Source organism: Cygnus atratus, chromosome 1, assembly GCF_013377495.2.
Source record: "Cygnus atratus isolate AKBS03 ecotype Queensland, Australia chromosome 1, CAtr_DNAZoo_HiC_assembly, whole genome shotgun sequence".
In the NCBI taxonomy this organism is placed as follows: Eukaryota; Metazoa; Chordata; class Aves; order Anseriformes; family Anatidae; genus Cygnus; species Cygnus atratus.
In genome coordinates, this window is record NC_066362.1 from 35,457,180 (window position 1) to 35,477,645 (window position 20,466).

General features: G+C 39.6%; 1 protein-coding gene across 3 annotated transcripts in view; it reads left to right on the forward strand.

Moving 5' to 3' along the window:
* The window catches only part of MON2 (MON2 homolog, regulator of endosome-to-Golgi trafficking), a 111,331-nt gene that overhangs the window by 68,986 nt on the left and 21,879 nt on the right, over positions 1-20,466 (forward strand). The window contains exons 33-35 of one of the 3 annotated variants that reach the window (XM_035544249.2): positions 538-620; positions 3,063-3,205; positions 11,737-11,862. In XM_035544249.2, coding sequence (XP_035400142.2) covers positions 538-620; positions 3,063-3,205; positions 11,737-11,799 — 289 coding nt within the window. In that variant the 3' untranslated portion in view covers positions 11,800-11,862. Of the gene's footprint in view, positions 1-537; positions 621-3,062; positions 4,703-11,736; positions 11,863-20,466 lie in introns of those variants that run through there. The other 2 variants (XM_050708238.1, XM_050708237.1) reach the window with 2 other exon arrangements.

Below are 20,466 nucleotides of genomic sequence, written 5' to 3' on the forward strand. Positions count from 1 at the left end.
CTGATATTTCTGAAATCTAATTTCCCTTTATTCCTACCAGAACTATTTATAGTTTCTAAGTTGAGAGGTGGAGAGTCTCCTTGAAAATAAGACAAAATATCCAAATAGCAATATTGTGAATCATTACTCAAGTAATTCTTCTTGAAACAGAAAATTGCCCTAAGTACCAGGAAATTCTTTCAAATGGGAACTTATTTAAATTTCAGTTAACTTCAGCTGAAATGTTTTTGAAGCTTTTGATCATGAATGATGCGATTGATTCTTTCCATGTTACAGTTAATCATGTACATGAATATTTTCAGATTGAGATATGTATGCAGTTACTCTTTCTAAACATCAACTTGAAAGTCATCCTAGCTGGCAACAGCTATGATGATTGGAAAGTTAAAGACAAATGATAACCTTATTCTCTTAATATCCTTTTTTCTTGTTAGGCAGCTGTTTTCATTACATTTTTTTAATGTTGTGTAACTTTCATAAAAATTTTATAGTCTTGATAAAATAAGTAGCTGACTGTTTGCATTTTTCCCTTTGTAGGCAACAAGTAACAGAAATCATATTTGTTTTAAAAGCTGTCAGTACTCTCATAGATTCACTTAAAAAAACTCAGCCTGAAAATGGTAAGTTATTGTTAAATAACCTGGTTCCAAACAATATAAAATTGTATCTGCCACAAAGATTTATTTATTCCTTCCTGTAGTGCTTTTAATACAAATTGGAAAGGAAAGTGTATTCTGTAAGGTTCAGTATTGTGTAATTCTATGTATATGTAGGTGGCAGGTAGACAAAAAGTTTTTTTTCCACTATAGCTAACAGTATAAAGTTCTAAGAAATGTTTAATAAGTAGAAAACTTCAATTTCAGATGTCTTTTATTAGATAGAGCTTGCTGTCTTTTAAAAACAAACAAAACTTCCATAAAATGTTAATATAATTCTTAAATATACGTAATTATATTTGTTAGTTTTGGTACATTCTTTTTTTTTTCCCCTCATGATACCTCTTTAGGCTGCCGTGGATCTCATTCCTATAGGTGCACTCTGCAGTAAAAGGGGTGTACAGGTGAAAAATGAATGGGCAGGCTGTTAAATACCTAAACATGAAGTCTTGCTTTCCTTCCCTTTCTGCTGTAGTACCTCCTGCCCCCATAATGAGAAACATGCCTTCGCTCATTGATGCTAAGTGATGTTGTAAATGTTTGACAGATGTATTTAAGGGACTGATTAGAATGGGGGATCTGAACTTCACTTATGTGAATGTGTCCTGGTCCTCCTGTCAGCTGCACCTACTGTATGTGTGGAGAGTGCCCACCGGAAAACTCAGTTGGAGATACTAAATCAACTTCTGATAAATAGATACCTTTCTGTTGTACTCATGGGTTGTTTCCCCTTTCCTGAAGTTCCAGATATTCAAGTTGTTAACAGATGCCTATGAGGAATATTATTAGTATCCTCATACTGCTTAGTGCTGTCTCTTTGTTAAACTAGCTGTGTTGTACTCCGCAGCTCTGACAGAATAACATATATATTGCTTCCCTCTACCTAGCCCCCCCTTTTTTTTTTGATATTGTGAGGAAGGGAAAAAAACCTTGTCAGTCCTGAAACAAAGTAGCCTTTCCAGAAAAACCTAGGTGAGTGGATTTTCTGAAAGATGTGATACCTCGTTTGCAGCATCAGTGAGCAGGCACGTTGATAGCGCTGTTTCCCAGGCTGACAGCAAAAGGTTGAGGGCAGACAATGATCAAAGGGCTGGAGCACCTCTCCTACGAAGACAGGCCAAAGGAGTTGGGGTTGTTCATCCTGGAGAAGAGAAGGCTCCACGGAGACCTTGTAGTGGCCTTCCTGTACCTAAAGGGAAAAGCAGGAAAAAGGAAAGCTGGGGAGGGACTCTTTGTCAGGGGGTGTAGTGATAGGGAAAGAGGAAATAGCTTCAAACTAAAAGAAGGAAGATTTAGGTTAGATATAAGGAGGAAATGATTTATTCTGAGGGTGGTGAAGCACCAGAACAGGTTGTCGAGAAGCTGTGGATACCCCCTCCCTGGAGGTGCTCAAGGCCAGGCTGGATGGGGCTTCGGGCAACCTCGTCTGGTGGGAGGCGTCCCTTGACCATGGCAGGGGGTGGAACTGGGTGGGCTTTAAGGTTCCTTCCAACCCAAACCATTCTGTGATTCTGTGATAGAACTGCTCCAGAGAACATAAAGTTTTTGGGCTGAAGTGCTACTTTGGCGGGGTTTTGGTTTAGAGGGGTAAAATAGCCAGCTCAGCTGGACTATTCCCCATATCCCTCTTCCTGCAATGAGAGACATTCTACATTGATCAGCATGTGGTAGTGAGTCCCAAAACTGCGGCATACTTTCTTATAAGAGGGCCACTGGAGAATCACTCTACACCCACTTGTCCTAGCTTTTAATCATTTTATTTCTGTAATAAAAATGCTATCTGAAATCAGGGTTTTGTTCTCTCTTTAAATGAAGATAAAACAGAGACAAATGAGGAAATTATATAATAAATAAGATTCATTAACAATGTTTAATTTCACTTGTTGGACTAACGAAATTTACCATGGATATTCCTGTGTCTTGGTACAGTGTTTCTTCCTCTGCTTTCTATAGTTCTTGTAGCCTGGATTGCTTTGAAATTAGTAGGCCTCATTGATGACATTTCCAAAAGTGAAGTGTGTCCAATTCAGCTTTCTACCAACAACTGAGAAAAGCAGGCAGAAAATGTATATGCGTTAAGGACTTAACAAAAATAGTATCTTCAATTTGTCAGTTATTCCTCATCCAGAAAACATTGTTAATGAATTGTGTCGAAACACAAGTGTGTGGTGCTGTTTTATGGATATCCCATCTGGCTTGCAGCTGCTGCTGCTGCAAGAGTATGGCTCTCCTGCAAATCCTGCATCATGGCTGAGGACCATGTAGAGATGTCTTAGTGTCTGTATAGCACTAGGTACCTGTGTTTAGGCATCTGAGCGTGTTCTTAACTTACTTGTGTATCTAAAAATGTATTGTAGGAACTCCGATGGTACGAAGTGATCTAATCTGTTCTTTTCTTCATTGCAGTTGATGCTAACACATGGGCACAAGTTATTGCCTTGTACCCGACTTTAGTAGAATGTATCACCTGCTCCTCTTCGGAAGTGTGCTCTGCTCTGAAAGAGGCACTTGTTCCCTTTAAGGACTTCATGCATCCACCAGCATCCAAGGTACAGAACGGAGAGTCTTGACCCCATAAAACTTTTTTTTTTTAATTTTAAAGGAAAAAAAGTATCCAAAAATGTTTGTTCCCAAGTGAAGTTTCTCTGAGGAAGTCTCTTGTGGCTAGTACTTGGCAACTAATGTTGACTGCCTTTTAACTGTACTAACAAGAGCTCAGTAATTCATGAGTACAGCCTATATCTCAAAGGTTCCAGAGTGAGTAGCAGTGCAAACCTTTAATAAATTTAACAGAGTAGTTGGAATCATTTATAATCTAATGTACTTGCTACAGTATCTTGAAGTGGTGATTGAAAAGTGGGCTTATGTACAGCTTGTTGTGTATGTGTTAATGATGTAATTAAAAATATTTCAATTCAGTCAGATTTATTAGGCTGGTGTTTTGCACCCTTTTTTGAAGTACGAATTGTACTAAAATTTTATGCAAGATGGTACTGTAACATTCCATATATCTGTAACCAGCCTTTGTAAACAAAGGGAACTGATATACTTGTGTGTATAATAAATGGTACAGTTCTGTATAAAATAGTTGCATTTATTATTTAAATTCTTTTTAAAATATTGATAATGTTAAATGCTTGAAAATGTATTTATTATAAGTTGTATGCTCGCATTTTTACTTACAGTTTGCCTTCTAAATTGCCAGATATGATCATTCATATCTGATCATGTTCTTAGTTTTTGCTTAATTGAATGTATCTTCTCTGTGGCCATTGAACATCTAAATGAAGAGGTCATACGACAAAAGATTGCAGCAAGCAGTCAGTAGCCTGCTGATCTCAAACTTCAAAGTAGTTGACCTGAAATAAGTTTGAATATGCAGAAATCCACTGTAGCACTTCAACACTACCATACCTCACTTCATAAAATATTTAAGATGTTTGTTATACTCAAATCTATCCATTTTTGTAGTTGCAGCCTTGTTTTAAAAAAAAAATAATACTCGGGGGTCATTAGCCTTTTTTGACCTTACTTGCAGATATCATAGTCTTTGAATCATGACCCAAGAAGGGTGATTTCAAATATCCGAAGTACTTGGCTGTAATATTTTGTTCAATTATTTTAAGTGCTTTGTTTTGTAATGTCTTTTAAACCCAAATTGTTCTAACCTTTTAATTATATACTGTCTGATATAAAACCATGAGAAGTGTATTTTTGAAGTTAGTTACTCATTTAGAAGTGCAGTAAAGTTTGTCATTAAATAAATGTGAATTTTCTTTCACTTTCACATAATACACAATTAAAACAAAACACTTTTAATAGTATTGTTTTTAAAGTTTGTAACATAGCATTTAAATTTTTATTTAATGAATTATTATCTCAATAATGTTTCACCTGTATACACATTTTTAAGCTGTGATGTGAAAGCACAAATGCCAAATGTTTTGAGAGAAAAAAAGAAAAGACGGGTGCCTTTCTATTGATTTCAGAGCTTACCTTTAGGTTTTTGTTCCTTGAAGTTTTTTGTAGATATTAAAAGTGATTATCATGCATAAGAAGTGGTATTATATGTTTGCTTTACTATTTGCTGACTAAAGAGATATTAATTGGTACATGTGAATAGATGTAGAATTTGTAGGAGCTTCAAGTGAGGGTGTGAGGAACTGGTCAGGGTTAGAAGTACCCCATGTGAAATGATGTTACGCAAGCACAGCTTTGAAGAGCTTGCTCCTCTAAGACTCCAGTTTACGATCCTTTTAAAAAGGATATTAAAGAGGCTTCAAGAACTTGCGCATATATCTTTGACAACATTGCATGGAACTTAATCTTCGAGTGTGGATAGTTTTTAAAAGAACACACATTTTACATTAAAGAAACAAGCACTTTCCATTAATAGAATTCAAATCAAAATAGCGTGTTTGGAGAAGCAGTTCCAGTATACTGCAAACCTGGGTCCCAGGTACAAATAATAACGTTATCATGCTCTGAAATTGAAAACCTTGCAACTGCTCTACTACTTAGTGAAAGATAAGACAAGGCCTATTGGGTCCTTAAAGAAAACAATACCCTTCCCCTGCCTGACCCCTTGCTTAATTCGGTTTAAAATCTATCTATCTGATAGAAATTCTGGCAAAAGGCATGCAGACCAAACTGTGGATGAGTTTGTTTCCAGTTAATTTCTAATTGTTTTTTTTTCAGTGATAACAGATACATTCTGTCTTAAATGAAGCATGTCTTCACCTTTATCTATAGTTTAAAAAGAGGGTATGTGGGTGTGTAAGTCTTACTCAGCTCTAAAGCATAGAGTACTTTACCACCCATGGATATTAATCTTCTAAAGACTGAAATAAACTACCAATCAGCTAAACTTCCTTTCCTCTTAATTACCACATGAAAAATATTTATTCTATTTGAGGCATGTTTTGGACATACAAGTTGAGGCTGACCATACTCAAACTGCTTTCTTTTATTTTGTATAAGTAGTGTGAGAACTGAAAGCAAAGATACCTGGTTTAGAAAATACGTTTTTAATTGACTAATTTTGTTTGTGAATAAGAGTTATTCTAGTTGCTTTGCCTTCTTATCCAGCACTAAAATATTTCCTCCAACTTTGAAGTATCAGATTCTTGTTTCCATTTGTACTTTTGGCTAAATATTCTTAGGGCCTCTTTGATGCAAACAGCATTTTTTGAATATTTAAATTGCATAGTTTTATATCCATTCCTAGCAAGACAAATCTTGTTAATTAATTTAATTAATGCTGCCCATCAAGTAAACCCATGTGCTCCATTCTGTAGGTTTGCCTAGGCATGTAAAATAAAGCAAACAGGCATTTTCACAATTGGGGTCTGGATTGTGTTGCTGAAATCATCTAGAAAGGGGGCTCAGCTGATTGTACAGAAATATGTCAGCTGGAAGCTAGGGGATAAACGTTAATTGCTGAATGTAATGACATTCTTCAGCTTTCTTCTTCCTCTCCCCAACCTTAACAAAGATTTATATTGGGAATCAAAAGAAAAAATGTGAGGGTCTTCTGCATTATTACAAGGTCCATATCAAAATTTTGGATTATTTGGGAAAACTTGTATGTCTCGGTGCCAAGGGATTTGAGGGTATGCCTTGGTGTACACAGGGATTTAAGATGACATAAGTAGCTCTAAGAAAAAGGAATAGATGGCTCAAACTGGGAATTTTTCATGGAAAAAATATTCTTAGAAGTAACATATAGTAGTTAATTTGCTTATCATCAGACATGTTTATCTACCAGGGCATCCATTTTGTTCCCTTGTACATTTGCTTGCTTCCCTACCGGCTCTTATCAATGTCTTGTTCACAACATCACAGAATGGATGAGGTGGGAAGGGACCTCTGGAGGCCATCTGGTCCAACCCACCTGCTTAAGCAGGGACACCTCGAGCAGGTTGCCCAGGACCACATCCAGACAGCTGCAAGAAGGAAGATTCCACAACCTATCTGGACAGCCTGTGCCAGTGCTCAGTTACTTGCACAGTAAATAAGTGCTTCCTGATGTTTAGATGGAACCTCCTCTGTTTCAGTTTGTGCCCACTACCTCTTGTCCTAGCACTGGGCACCACTGAAAAGAGCCTGGTTCTGTCTTTGCACCCTCCCTTCAGGTATTATTGTACATTGATAAGATTTCCCTGAGCTTTCTCTTCTCCAGGCTGAACAGTCCCAGCTCTCTCAGCCCTTCCTCATAGGAGAAGTGCTCCAGGCCTTTGATCATCCTGGTGGCCCTTTCTTGGTCTCATTCTGGGGAGTCTAGAACTGGACGTATAACTCCAGGTGTGGCCTCACTAGCGATGAATATAGTAGAAGGATCACCTCTCTCAACCTGCTGGCAATGCAATGCCTGATGCAGCCCAGAACACCATTAGCCTCCATAGTGGCAAGGACACACAGCTGGCTCACGTTCAACTTGGTGTCCACCAGGACTCCAAGGTCCTTTTCTACAGAGCCGCTTTCCAGCCAAGTGGCCCCCAGCGTGTACTGGTGCCTGAGGTTGTTCCTCCCCAGGTGCAGGACTTGGCACTTCTCCCTGTTGAACTTTGAGGTTCCTATCAGCCTATTTCTCCAGCCTGTCCAGGTCCCTCTGGATGGCAGCACAGCCCTCTGGTGTATCTGCCACTGTTCCTGGTACGTTACAAGACATTAAGCCACATGAAATACATGGTCACTATTAATTACACCTGCAAGTCGGAGCATCTGAGATACTTCAACAGTTTATCATTATATTCTTTTTTTTCTTTTCCCACCAACACCTAGGTTGTTTCTTCTTGCCAAATGGCAAACCTTCACGTAGCTGGCCTTGAACTTTTCAGGCAAGATACTTTTAGTGAGATCGATAACTTTTTTTTCCTCAGTATATCTCTGCACATGGCAAACACAAGTCCTAGTCAGCAATGTAGTTTACAGAAAATTGTTTAGATGTTCAGGATACTGCTGTTGTTGGAAAGGACAAAACAACAAAAAAACATGTTTTCTCCTTATCGGTTCCTGTACAGCTCATTTCTGTGTCTTTTACTGTTTGTTCACATCGAATTTGCAGCTTGCTATTTATTTCCTGTTGTGGGCAGTCATCTTCTGCAACCTTCAGTTTGAATCCTCATAAGATGAGGCTCTCCAAGTGAAAGAAGGAAGTGCTGCACACAGTTGCACTGTGAGCGGTGCACATTTTGACTGTAGATACTGCTATGGTGCTTATAAGGATGTTTAGATTGGAGTATTTCAGTTTCCGAAGTGTCAGAAAGGTACAAATGAGGCAGCTATGGTACAGGTTTTGTGGTTCCGAATTGGGATGCAAACTAATGGCAGATGTAGGTTACATCTGTACAAATACAGTTCCATCAACAAAATATTAATTGACAGAATATTTGTATTCTCTGAGAAAAGCAAAATTATAGAAAGTAATCAGTTGAATTTCTGCACTGGTTAAAAATTTTCCTCTTAAAACATAGGTTGGTGATAACTTCCAGTAATATTTTGTGCTTTAAAAATGTGCTAAATTAATGCATTTTACAGTGTCTTCAGAAGCAGTAAGTTGGTTTAATTCATGTTTCATTGTATTCAGTGGAGATTCTACTGTGTGACTTCACAAGGGGAAAAAAGATGATCAACACTGACTGTGTCAAAAGATCATAGTCTGCCACATCTAATTCTTTGGAATTTCCTCAATTGTGTAGCCTCAGACTCCAGTAACTTGGAGTATATCCATAGTTCTTGGAAATTAATTTCAGATTACGTGATGACAACACTAGGACACTGCAGCTGTGTCCTTACATATAGCAGTGAGTTCTGCTGCCATGCTCTTTTATTTTCCTGCTTGGGTGTGGTTTTGTTTTTTTACTTCACAATAATGCGAGAAAAAAATTGGAATCATTTAAAATTGGAGTTGAGATAAAAGCATCCTTCTGTTGTACCTTTGCATGTAACTCTACTCATAATTTTTTTCTCTCCGTGTTCTTGACGTTTTCTCCACTTGCTCTGACAAAGGGAAGTAGATCTATATTTATAGTTTGCTATATATGCCCTGGTATTCAGATAAATTGAATTGAGACCTTGTTTAGTGTAACAAAGTGTGAACTAGCAACTCTCCTCAGGGTTCATCTATTTGTTCTCTTCTTCAGCCTAAAGCAGTTGTAACAGGCACTGTAGAGTAGTGTTCAGCCTTATTTTTAACATTGTCTGTCTAAACACAGCTATAAGGGAACATTACAGAAATTCTAATTTTTTTTCTTGCAAATAGTACTCTGGAATTGTACTGTATTTGATTATTGCAGTATATAGGAGTAAATGAAGTAAACATATTAATGTCTAACATTTTGAAGTAATCTTTGCAGTCGTGGAATAACAAGTAAATTCTTTGTAATTCCTATTTCGTTTAGAATTTGGGTCACACAAGTGATGAGGTTCACACAAGCAGCTAAGGCTCTTGTAGCAGTTATTTAGCCTGTGTGACTGGATAGCTAGTGGGAGACAAAATATGTATTGGGGAAGCAGAGTGATTTGTTACTTTCCATTGCTTGACACCTATGTCAGCAATGCAGAAAAAAATAATAATTAAAAAAAAAAAAACACTAAAATATGAATTTCACCTGTTTGTATGTGTTGAAAAGGATATGTATTATTCCACTGGATTTTGAGACTACTTTCAATTGTTCCAAATCTGGCAGTATAAAAGTTTGTTTCTTTCAGTTTTGTTCATTTTACCTATTCAGATCAGAAGGACTGCATGAGCTGTGCATATAAGCAGGAATTCATTCCAGCCAAATAGCTGCTCTTTTCTCCTTAAGTTTTTTAAAGCTAGAGTCCCACGTTGCATTATTTTTTTGTTTGTTTAGAGAAAAAGTATCCAATTCCTGCTGTATCACAAATGCAAGCTATTGCAAGCTTTTACCACTAAGAAGCATTTTATTTCCTGTCTTCCCAAACTAGTTACCAACTGGCTTAAGAATGGGATCTGTTCATGGACATTTGTTTGATCTCTTTAAATGACTAAACAGTAAATTGATAACTTTTACTGCATTACCACTTACTATTTTGCCATCTGATCGGTTACTTTAAGACACCATGCATTGAAGAACGATCAGGTATACCAGTATTCTTTCCTTACCCCTGGGTTTTCTGCCCTTATTTTTCTGACAATACTTTCCTGGTGTGCACTTTCCTTCAGTTGTAAGTTTTGGAAGCAGGGACACCTATTTGTCTACACAGTATTTTTCATATCAGGCAAGTGCAATAAAAATGACTGTAATAGTTCATGTAAAACATAGGTTTCATTTGGGGAGTAAATACTCTTTAGGTTTCACAAGTATGTTTAAGTTATAAATGTGTGTTTTGCCATATTAATAGAAGCATATTAGAGTTGTGGTGTTTCCTTCTTGAATGCTGGAATATGTATCAGACTAGACTACTCATTTCTTGTGATGAAATACATTAGAACTCAGCATTTCTTTGTTTATTACAGCCTTTAGGTTTTATTCAATTGAAAATACAGAGAAAATGATGTAGGCAGGATGTCCAAAAAATTCTCTTTAGATTTTGAATTACACGGAAGTCTTTCACCAAAAAAAGGTGAAATTGCATGAAAATTAGTATTACAAGTAGGCTAGAAAACAGGATTATAACTCAACTTCTCAACTGGGAAAAATGTCACCCAAACAACAGGATGTAGTTCATCCAGATGACTGTAAGATGCTGCACTCAAGTAGCAGTGAGTTTTTTCCATTTATTTTTGCCACCTTTATTGAATAGGAAGCTGAATTTCAAAATAGTTTTGATGGTTTTCCTTAGGAAATTGCTCCAGTATAAAAATGCTTATCTGTGCATACAGCTGTCACTAACACTATCAAAACTAGCTCTGAAAACATGTTTTGCAGCAATGTCTGTTAATAGAAGTATAAGTCAAGTCTAAACATCTTTTTAAAAAATTAAAAGTTAACATTTTATATAAGCTTTTGCAGCTGTTAAATTTCTGTGCATAATCCATAATTTAGTATTATAATTTTTAATCTATACAATTATGGTGTAATTGTATTTAAACTATCTAGTCAAAACTTCATTTAGAAAAATGTGCAGTTTTCTATTTTCTGTCAAATAAATACTACTCACCTCCTACTCACTCTGTTTTAAACTATTTCAACTTAATGGTGTATGTTAAGTCTCAAAGAATTAAGATGTATCAAAGACAGGAAAGAATTCTTGAAATAAAAATAGTCATGAGTGCTACTACCAACAGGGTTTTACTTTGTTGCATTGTAGAGTTCATCATATAGAAGAACTACAATGCATTAGTTACCATTCACGTTCATTTTTTTTTGTGTTCTGATTCAGGATGTAGTAGTTGTTGTGTCCTATCAGTTCGACAGTAACATGCTAAGAACTGATCCTTCTATTTCTGAGTTTCTTATTTACGCATTTATGTCTTGATTATGAAACAGATTTGATTAAAGGAAAAAAAAAGGTACAATACCTGCATGTTTTGGCCTTATCCGAGTATATTTGCTATGCTGTCTGCAGCCAAGAAATGAGTGATCATTGCTCAAATTTCCTTTATTATCTACATTTAGGAAAATTCTCAGATAAACTAATTTTTAAACTCAGTATCATAGGCTTTTCATGTCAACACGTTTATTACCACCAGTGGTCCAGCTGCCCACCTTATGAACTTCTTAAGGAATCTCATTTGTCAACACTGTAATCCTCTTTTCACCTGAAGCATGTTCCCAACAGAAAGGATGCACTACTATCTTATTCTTTGATCAAAAATACTCCATAGTTGAAACATACTCAAAGGCCTCAGCCTGTGCCTGGAAGTTTAAGATTGTTGAGGAGAGTCGTTGTTGGGTTTGTTGTTTGTTTGTTTTTCCCGCTTAGTTTTTCAGGAGGGATTGCCCATAGGTAAGTAAGAAAGGAAATCACTTGTAAGTCAGATGCCTGTTTTGCTTTCGCACAACCTGGTATTCAAGATGGAATGACAACTACTGCTCTCTGTGTACAGAATGTCTGCTTTAGACTTGCCATTAGCCAAGCGACTTGGCCATGACCAGTAATATTTCCAAAGTTCACAGCTTCAAGACTGCAGAGGCTGGTGAGGATGACAGACTGTTGGGAAGTTGAAACTTGACATTGCCTTGTCTGCTGTTTTTAATGTTAACTATTTCTTACTTGGAACTATTAAAGTTGTCAGAAAACTGGTTATTTTTCTGGCTTTCTTACCAGAGGACTCCCACTTCTTTCCCCCATCACATCACAGACTGATGCCTGGTCTTATCAGGGAAGGGACTCAGAGGCCCCACAAAAAATGGCAGCCAAAACTGGATTGCTACCAACAAAGGGCCTTTAAAAAGCACAGACAGAAGTCTGGTTTTGATCAATGTCTTTCATGAGGAAGCATGGAAGGGGACTAGGAGTATTATGTACGTAGTACTACTCGCATGTGCATGTACAAAGAACTGGTTTCTGCAGTACATCAGAACTATTACTTAGAATTATACGTACTGAATATCTGTTCATGCCTCTGGGCTTGGCATTGTAGCATAATATGGCACTGCCTTACCGCTAAAATGAGCCCTAGAGTCTGCAGACAGTACTTCCTAGAACAAATGAGGAAAGATAAATGTTTATTTTAGAAAAGACTGATTTAAATTAAATATTTTCCCTTAATATATGACATCCCATGTTAAAGCTGTGTGCACTATAATCTCTTAAAATTTTAAGCAGTTACATGTTGCCAAAGCCTTAAAGAGAACACAGTGAATTGATGAATCTAGTATGCAGCCCTGCCTCTTTAGAGAGTAAGAAGCGAGTTTTTAGAGCTAAACCATGGTATGTTTGCAGTAGCTTCTTCTTTCAGTTCAATTTCACTTTATCCAGCTCAATTCAAACAACCAGTTTGGAGACAGATTAGGAGTTAAAAAAGGGGAAAGCTTGCTTTTTCCTCTTCCATGCATAGGATAGATTTGTGAGGGGAAAATGTACTGTGTCTAAAAGCTGAATGCAGTGTTAGCTAGAAACAATTAGTTCTGTCTTCTTTGTAACAATGTGTGTTTCCTGAATGTATCCAAAACCTTCAAAATAGACCAGTCTAAGAAATAATTATTTTGAATGCTATTCTCCCTATAATTCTACTTTGCATCCAGATAGAGCTCAATGCAAACTAATGAAATGTTAAATAATCAGGAAAGATGTATTCAGAACCATTTTCTGATAAAATAAGTTGTAACCATTTAGAATCTAAATAAGCTATTCAATTGTTAAATGTGTAAATGCATTTCCTAATTAGACAAAGATTGGCAATCTCAGTGCAAATACTACATTTAATTGCAAAACAACATCTAAATAATTGCTATTGAAGTAGTAAACTTTTAGGAAAGACAAATACAGATGCAAAATAAGGTAAAAAACATAGTTCCCTGCTTATTTGTCATTATTAAAAACAGGTCATTCACTATTTGTGGAAAAGATTCAAACTCAGGAGACACTCTTACCAGAGAGGCAATCTAGAGTATTTGCTTTGAGAAATACAAGTTGGATTAATCTTCTAAAAGTTTGAGTTCCACCCCAAAATTAAGTAGCCTGGCTTTCATTTACAATCAGGGAAGACAAATAGCTAGTCCTATCAGGACATCCATTCCATCCTAAAAGAGGCCAGAGAAGTTATCATGTAGAAGTCCCGGTACATGCTATGGGAATATAGGACAACTACTTTAGGGTTAGACATCTGCTGTTTTATGGTTGTTTGTTGGTTTGTTAGTTTTTATTTTATTTTTTTTCAGTTTACTTTAGGCAGCTCAAAAGAGGGAAGATTAATCTCACTAAAAAATAGTAGCCAAAGTAAATGCAGCTGACCTCCCTACTGCAACATGTCGACGGTGCTATAGTTTTTTTTGATCTACCCTAAGAGCACTTTGTTTGTTTGTTTTAACACATCCTTTGCAAGGGCCTGTTCCGAGGTTTGGCTCTTCCCCCCCCCATTTCTTGTAACCTCTATGTGTGCCAGGGTAGGATTCTCTGTAGTCATGGCATTAGTCTAAATACTCAGATAGGAATTAAGAGCTCTACAGTTACTATCAGTGTAGAAAATGTGGCCCTTTCTCAACCTTAAACTCTCCTTGCTACTGATCTGCTGTGGTTTTCTGTAAGTTCCACAATTTGGATGAGTAAATGACAGTATTAAGTTGTTGTCACGAGCTCAGTAAACTGAACTGAACATTTCAAGTCCTGGTACATTTTTGCACACTCCTTACCAGAGATTTTATTTTTTTAATACATTTAAGTGCTGCTTTCAACCGAGTTTCAGGTCAACAAGGTTACAGTTACTTCTGATACATGTAACTTAGTGCCTGAATGCTTATTTTTGGCATCTGAATTTCTCACCTCTAAGGGAGATGAGAAAGTATTTGCTATGAAGCATGACTTCTTTGAAAGTAAAGAAGACTTGACTTACTAAAAGTAACTGAGGGCATCAACCCTCAAAATCTTTCAGAGCTTTGCATTACAGGGTGTGGGACAGTGTGAGGGTATAACAGAGGTGCGTGGCTCCCACAAATGCCGGGGACTGGCAGCTTGCTGCTTGGTGCCCGCATCCATCTGCAGCTTTGCATGTGTTCCAGCCTTTTAGTTGCTTTCCCATTACTTTCCAGCATCTACTTTAATAACTTCTAGATTTCAGATAAATCCCAAAAGAAAATATCAGTGTAGTTGTTCTGGTTTGACGTATTCTAAATTTATGAATTATGCTAAGTATCTGCCATTAGCTTTTAGTTTCATTTTAATTCATTTCAGTTCGTTTAATTAATGAATGTAAAAGGTACCTTAATTCAGGAAAAGGAGTCACCAAGACATGACTTTTAGAAAAGTTGCTTAACATTATATAGTTGAAATATCCTTAGAACAGGAAGGAGAGGAAAATTGTTTATTTATTTATTTATTTTTAAAGCCAAAAAATAATCTGGTCTTAACTAAAAACTAAATATTCTTACTATGTATATAGGATTTTTTTCCCACTAGTAGTAGTTTTGAAATATAATCTTGGTATAAACAAATCTATCTGAATTTTTGGATAGGGGGAAAAAAGCCATGGAACTAGCAAACTTTTGCTTTTCTCCATTTTTTTTTAAATAAACATATTTTCCCAATTTTAGATTGTTTCTTTTTCAGAATTGTTTATTCATCTGTACACAAACTTAACCGAGTAGGACCAGAGCCTGCATTTACTTGGTGCAGCCATTTCTTTGTGATACTTTGCTGCTTCTGAGCTGACCCCGAAGAGCAGAATCACTGAGTCTTGCTGTCCCCGTGAGAAATACCATCACATGGCTTTACACAGGAGTCGGGAGAAAGGGGTCTGGAGGCACCAGGAGCTGTAGTGTTCTTCAACTTTGCAGTATCAGAAACCTACATACTTTATAAACATACCAGAAACTCCTGGTCCGTTATCTCCAACAAGATGTCACTGGTTTAAATGACTTTTAAACAAGCAATCGATGTAACAAACCCTGTTGCCTAATATAGGTAGCAACTTTAAAACAGCCAACTACGGGATCATAATGAAGTATTTTAATCTTTGGCTCTCCACTTTCTTTAAGGGGGCAGTGTTTTGGCTGCTTTCTGGTGTGACTTTCTCAACTACAAATTTGCTGTGAGTTGTCAGTGAAGGCATGGATTTTATTCTCGGACCCATTTGTAGGTCGTTTTGCTCTGGAAACTCGGAGGCTATTGTGTTTCGTTTGGTTGTGGCTGCAGGCTGGGTTATTTCCACATTCTGCATCACTGATGCTAGCACCATCTTCCCAAACCGAACTGTGTCTGTGGGTTTGACTCTGGCAGCCTCCTTCCTCTCGTGTATCGGTACTTACTCTTCTGCTGCCCCCGCCACCCTGAAGGCTGGCAGCCTGGGGACCGGCACGGGCCGAGGTGCCGCCCGGGGGCTCGCTGCTTCTCCTCACAGACGTCCCCGGGAGGCCGCCCCGGGTGGGGGTGCGGGGTGCCGGGTGCCGCCTCCCGCCCCGCCCGCGGCTTTTCCCGCCTCTCGCGGGGAGCCCCGGATCGAGAGCGGGAGCCTCTCCCTCCCGCCACCCCCCGCACGCCAGCGTAACGCCCTCCCGCGCAGCCCGGCGGGAAGCGAGGGGCAGAGCTGCGGCGGCGCGGCGCAGCGCCCTTCTGTGAATAGCGCCCCCCCCGCCCCTTTTCGCCGGCCCGCGCCATCTTGACTACCCGCCGGGGGCAGCGCGTCCCCCCCCTCCCTCTTCAAGATGGCGCCGGCTGGGTGAGTGACACGTCCAGTCACGTGGGCGGCGGATGAGCCCCTCTCTCCCCCCGCCCTGAGCCATCTCCATGGCTCGGCCGGACACAGGCGGCAGCGGCGGCGGCCGGGGACGGAGCCGCGGCGGGAGCGGGGCCTCCCCCGCTTCGTCTGCGGCCTCGGCAAGGCGAGCGGCTCCCCTCTGCCCGGGCTGCGCCACGGCGGCTCGGCGCCCTCCTCCCCATCGAGGGGGGGAGCCCCGGGGAGGGGACGGGGGGCTCGGGGCGGCGGTGAGGGCAGCGGGCAGGGAAGGGGGGGCTGCCGGGGCTGCCCCGGTCCCGGGCGAGGCGGACGAGGAGGGCTGAGGGGGGCTGAGGGGGCTCGGGGTGGTGGCTGCCTGCCTGCCGTGTCTCTCCTCACCCCCTTCCCCCGTTTCTCTCTCCCCTTTCCTCCCTCCTTCCTTTCCCTTCCCCTCCCCTCCCTTTCCCATCTGTTATAGGCTGGCGGATCCGTGGCTGTTTGAAACTAAACGCGATCTTTACTGTACCAGCTGGGGTCTGTAATGTATCTGATAAACGGAGCGCTCGCTGCCTCGGCTGCAGGTCATGCAAGGAAAAGGGCAAAGCTGGGGAGGGAGCTGGGCGGGGTTTCCCTTTGCTTTCCACAGTCAGGCGAGAGGAGTCTGGTTGATGTCTGCAGCAGATAAAGGAGACAAGAGGATCATCAAAAGACCCCAGAGCCCTTTTATCTCTCTGCTGTTTCTTCCCTCTAATTCCATTTGCCGTAGACGCGTTGTCTGTCTGCTCCTTTTCCCCCGTTTCAGGAGGGGCCGGGCGCACCAGGGCCCTGGCTGAGGTAGTAGTTTGTGCTGTTGGTCGGGTTGTGACATTGCCCGCTGTGGAGATAACTGCGCAAGCTACTGCCTTGCTAGTGCTGGTGATGATCAGCTGCAGATGAAGACAATGGCAATGGGAATCCCCTTTGTTTTCCCGGGATTGCATGCTGCTGAGGTGGCAACAATTCCTTCTCCTCCTACTCCTGCAGGAGCCTAGCCTTGGCCATGAGACGCGTGGGGTTTGACCCTGTCAGTAGGATATTGTTTCTTTCGCAGGCTGGATGAAAAACCATTAGTTTCACACTGTTCGGAGGGCACTTGAATTTGAGCTGAAGAGCGGGTGTCTGCGTTTTTTTTCTAATGCTTATTATTCGCATGGCACCACTGAAAGGTGGATTTCCTATTTCGTGAAGACAAGAGATCAATGACTAACTTGTATTTTTTGTGTTCTGAATGTGCAAAACTTGTATGTGTGATCTTAAATGCTCTTATTTGAATAGTAAAAATTCTGAGTGTCTAGCGAAGGTGAAAATATGTAAATTAGCGCTTTACATTGATAAGATAGTTGTTCTGCAGTTGTTAGTGTTGACTAATTGTACAGCTTGGAGCTAACAATTTTTATAGGTGAACTTCTGAGATGCTTTTTTTTTCTGTATTGTGATTTACTTATTGTGAAAAGCAAACCCATGAACCTGCTACTGTGAATTAATTAAAATTGCTGGTATGTTTATAGTGATGGCTAAGGGTATCGTTTTGATTGAACCTTAGTGTGTTGACCACTTATTAAACTTGCTTAAACTTGAAATGCATTAAAACATTTACAATAAATGTGCATAACTGTCTCTTACGTTTTTAAATATGAGAGTTAACGTTTCAGTAATCAAAAGATCTGAGTGCAATTAGGTGATGGTTAATCCTTTGAGTGCATAGTGAAAGTTAAAGCTATAGCTAAACACTTTAAGATAAGTTGGTGCCTTAGTACTGCTTCTAATTCACAGATCTAATGTATTTATAATATTGGGAAGAATTGGGTAAACTTACAGATATTTCAGTTTCTTTGCCTCGTTTTTGAAGTATTAGAACTCTTTATGGGTTTAGACCATATATAAAGGTTGCTCTTCCACCTCTGCTGAATGTGAAGCGCCCTGCAGAATGTAGGGAATGTTGTTTTTGCTGACAAATTTTATTTGATAATACTTTATTTGTATGCTGTGCAATGTGTTATCTGGTAATTCAAGCTCTGCTATAACTTAAACTTTTTAAAAGCTGCATGTCCTCATGCTCATTAATAACATGCTGAGCGTTCTTGCTTGTAGATTCTCTTGGGGGGGAGGAGGGAAAAAGCTATCATGGTTGTTTGTTGACCATCCACAAACTTAAACATACCCTGGCTTTTTTTCCAACTGTAACTGAAAAGGGCATTAGGATACAATAGGTGCCTGCTTTTCATACCCAAAGAAACATTTCCCAAACAGAGCCCCTTGAGGTTTGCTCTGGAAGTTACGGTGGTATTTTCACCATCTACCTTTAGGCATCTATTTTAACTGGCTAATCCACCAGTCCCTCTCTCCTCCTCAGCGGAGGAGGCAGAGCTAGATCCTTGATGCAAATGATGCTTTCAAGTGCCCTAACATAATTTTATCTGAATTGTCCTTTCAAAGGAGCTTGTCTCTGAAGGTTGATTGCAAGGGAGGTGAAGGAGCTTTTCAGCTAAGCGAAGTGCCTGTAGGTGGGTGGTGTGAAATTGTCCTCTATCTTGCTTTCCCTTCCTATGCTCAGAAAACTTGGGTAAAACTAGGACTTGGCTTCCTTTGTCACAGTTTTTTTTTTTTTTCCTGAGGTGGATAGAATCAATGGGAGATGTTCCATATACTACCATTAAAGACTTGTTCACCTCCTGTGTAGAATATTTCCCTTAAACTTTGTTTGCTGCCTGAGCAATCAATTCTTCATGCTCTGGATGGTAACTTGAAAGTTCAGGAGAATGTCAAGAGCCTATACTAAAATAAGATAGAACTACTAAAATAACACAGGTCGGAGGAACTACTGCTGAGGTGTTGTGTAATGCGTGTGGTGGTTTGTCCTTATGGGCATATAGGTCTTGGTTACGTATGGCTTGGCGGACTTTAGCTACGTACATCAGCTTCCTCAGGGAGTCGCATTCAAGAGGTTTAGCTTTGCTTTAAGGATATCCTTACATTTCTTAATTTAGAAGACTTATCAGTCTTGCATTCAAAGTACAGAAATGAGAGTCCAGGCAAGTTCATTCTTAGCTTTGTCACAGTCTCAGTATTTATTGCTTAACTGTCCAACTTACACAGCTTATTTATATGAATAATGCTGCGACATCATGCTTCAAGGCAAAAAAGATTAATTCTTCAGTGGAACAGCCTCATCTCAGTGATGTTGCAAAATCGAAGCTGTTCTTTCTGAAAATGCTGTGAAAAACCTAAAATGGAAAGAGTAGCTCATGTCTTGCAAATTCAGGGATCCTTTATTGTGATTTGATGAATTAGTTTGGAAAGAAAAATTGCATCATGCCAATTAAAAAGCTGTACTGCTGGCACGTTATTGTCTATGGCATTGTCTCTTGCTGATTTTTTTTTTTTCTCCCCCTTTTATTCTTCAGAGGTTTCACTCAGTCAAACTTCTTGTGTGAATTTGTTATAGAAACATTAAAATAGGCACATGGCTGAGTTGATGGAATTTCTGTGCAAAGTTATTTAGTTTATAGTATCCCTATTGTGTATTGTTTGCTGTGCTGGATGAGAAAGTACTGCAAAAAATGTTCCTCTGTAGCTTTTCTGCGCACTTCTTTTGACTCATGGAATAATAAAAATGCATTGAGATTCACAGCATAGTCGATTAAGCTTTAGATGCTCTTATTCCCTGGTTTGATGTCTTTTTGCGCTATTGTCTTACCTATTTTGTGAAGAACAGTCACCAGCTGCTCACCCCTCCAGCTACTGTCTGTCAATGCTGCTTCTAAAGATACTGGCACACATCAACCTAAAATCTTAGATTCCAAATAGCCGCTTCCCTGCAGGGTGCGGTTGCCCTCTCTCTCACCAAGGAGAGTGCTGTGTTCCCATGCTAGCGAAACTGGGATTTGAGAACTTGCCTTCAGTGGGTGCTGCTGCGGTCCTTCTGCTTTAGCAGACCCTGGGCACAATGGGCGAGACCTCCCGCTCGCCTGGGGAGCCACTTAAGACAGCAAGAGGAAATGCAAGTTTCGGGAGAGTTGCGTCTATTAGCACATGAGCACTTAAAGTGTAAGTTACAGGTCCAGTTTGTCCCTGGATGCTTTCAGTTCTCTGTCAGAATGAGTACCAAATTAGCATAAGGAAATGCTGGCACTAGTGACTATAAATACAAAGAACGCAATCTACTTTCATTTACATTGGAAATACTGTATATAATGACTGGTTATCGGATCCCTTCCTGGTCCCTCATCACCTTATTCTGTCTTTCCACCATCTCCGCAGTAACTTTTGTGGCCAAGAACTGTCTTCTTTCACTTGAAAGAAGGTCGATTTTTTTTTTTTTTAAATGGTCATACTCTTTTCACTTGCATGAAAACTTTTAAGCATCTCAGCACTAAAGCGGTGTGGTATTTCCCCTTTCACCTGAAGACAACTCAGTGTGCCTCATCCCGTTCAGAGGGTTGCTTTCCCTGCGCTTCGCTTCATCTTTTGCGAGGAGTGGGGAATTTG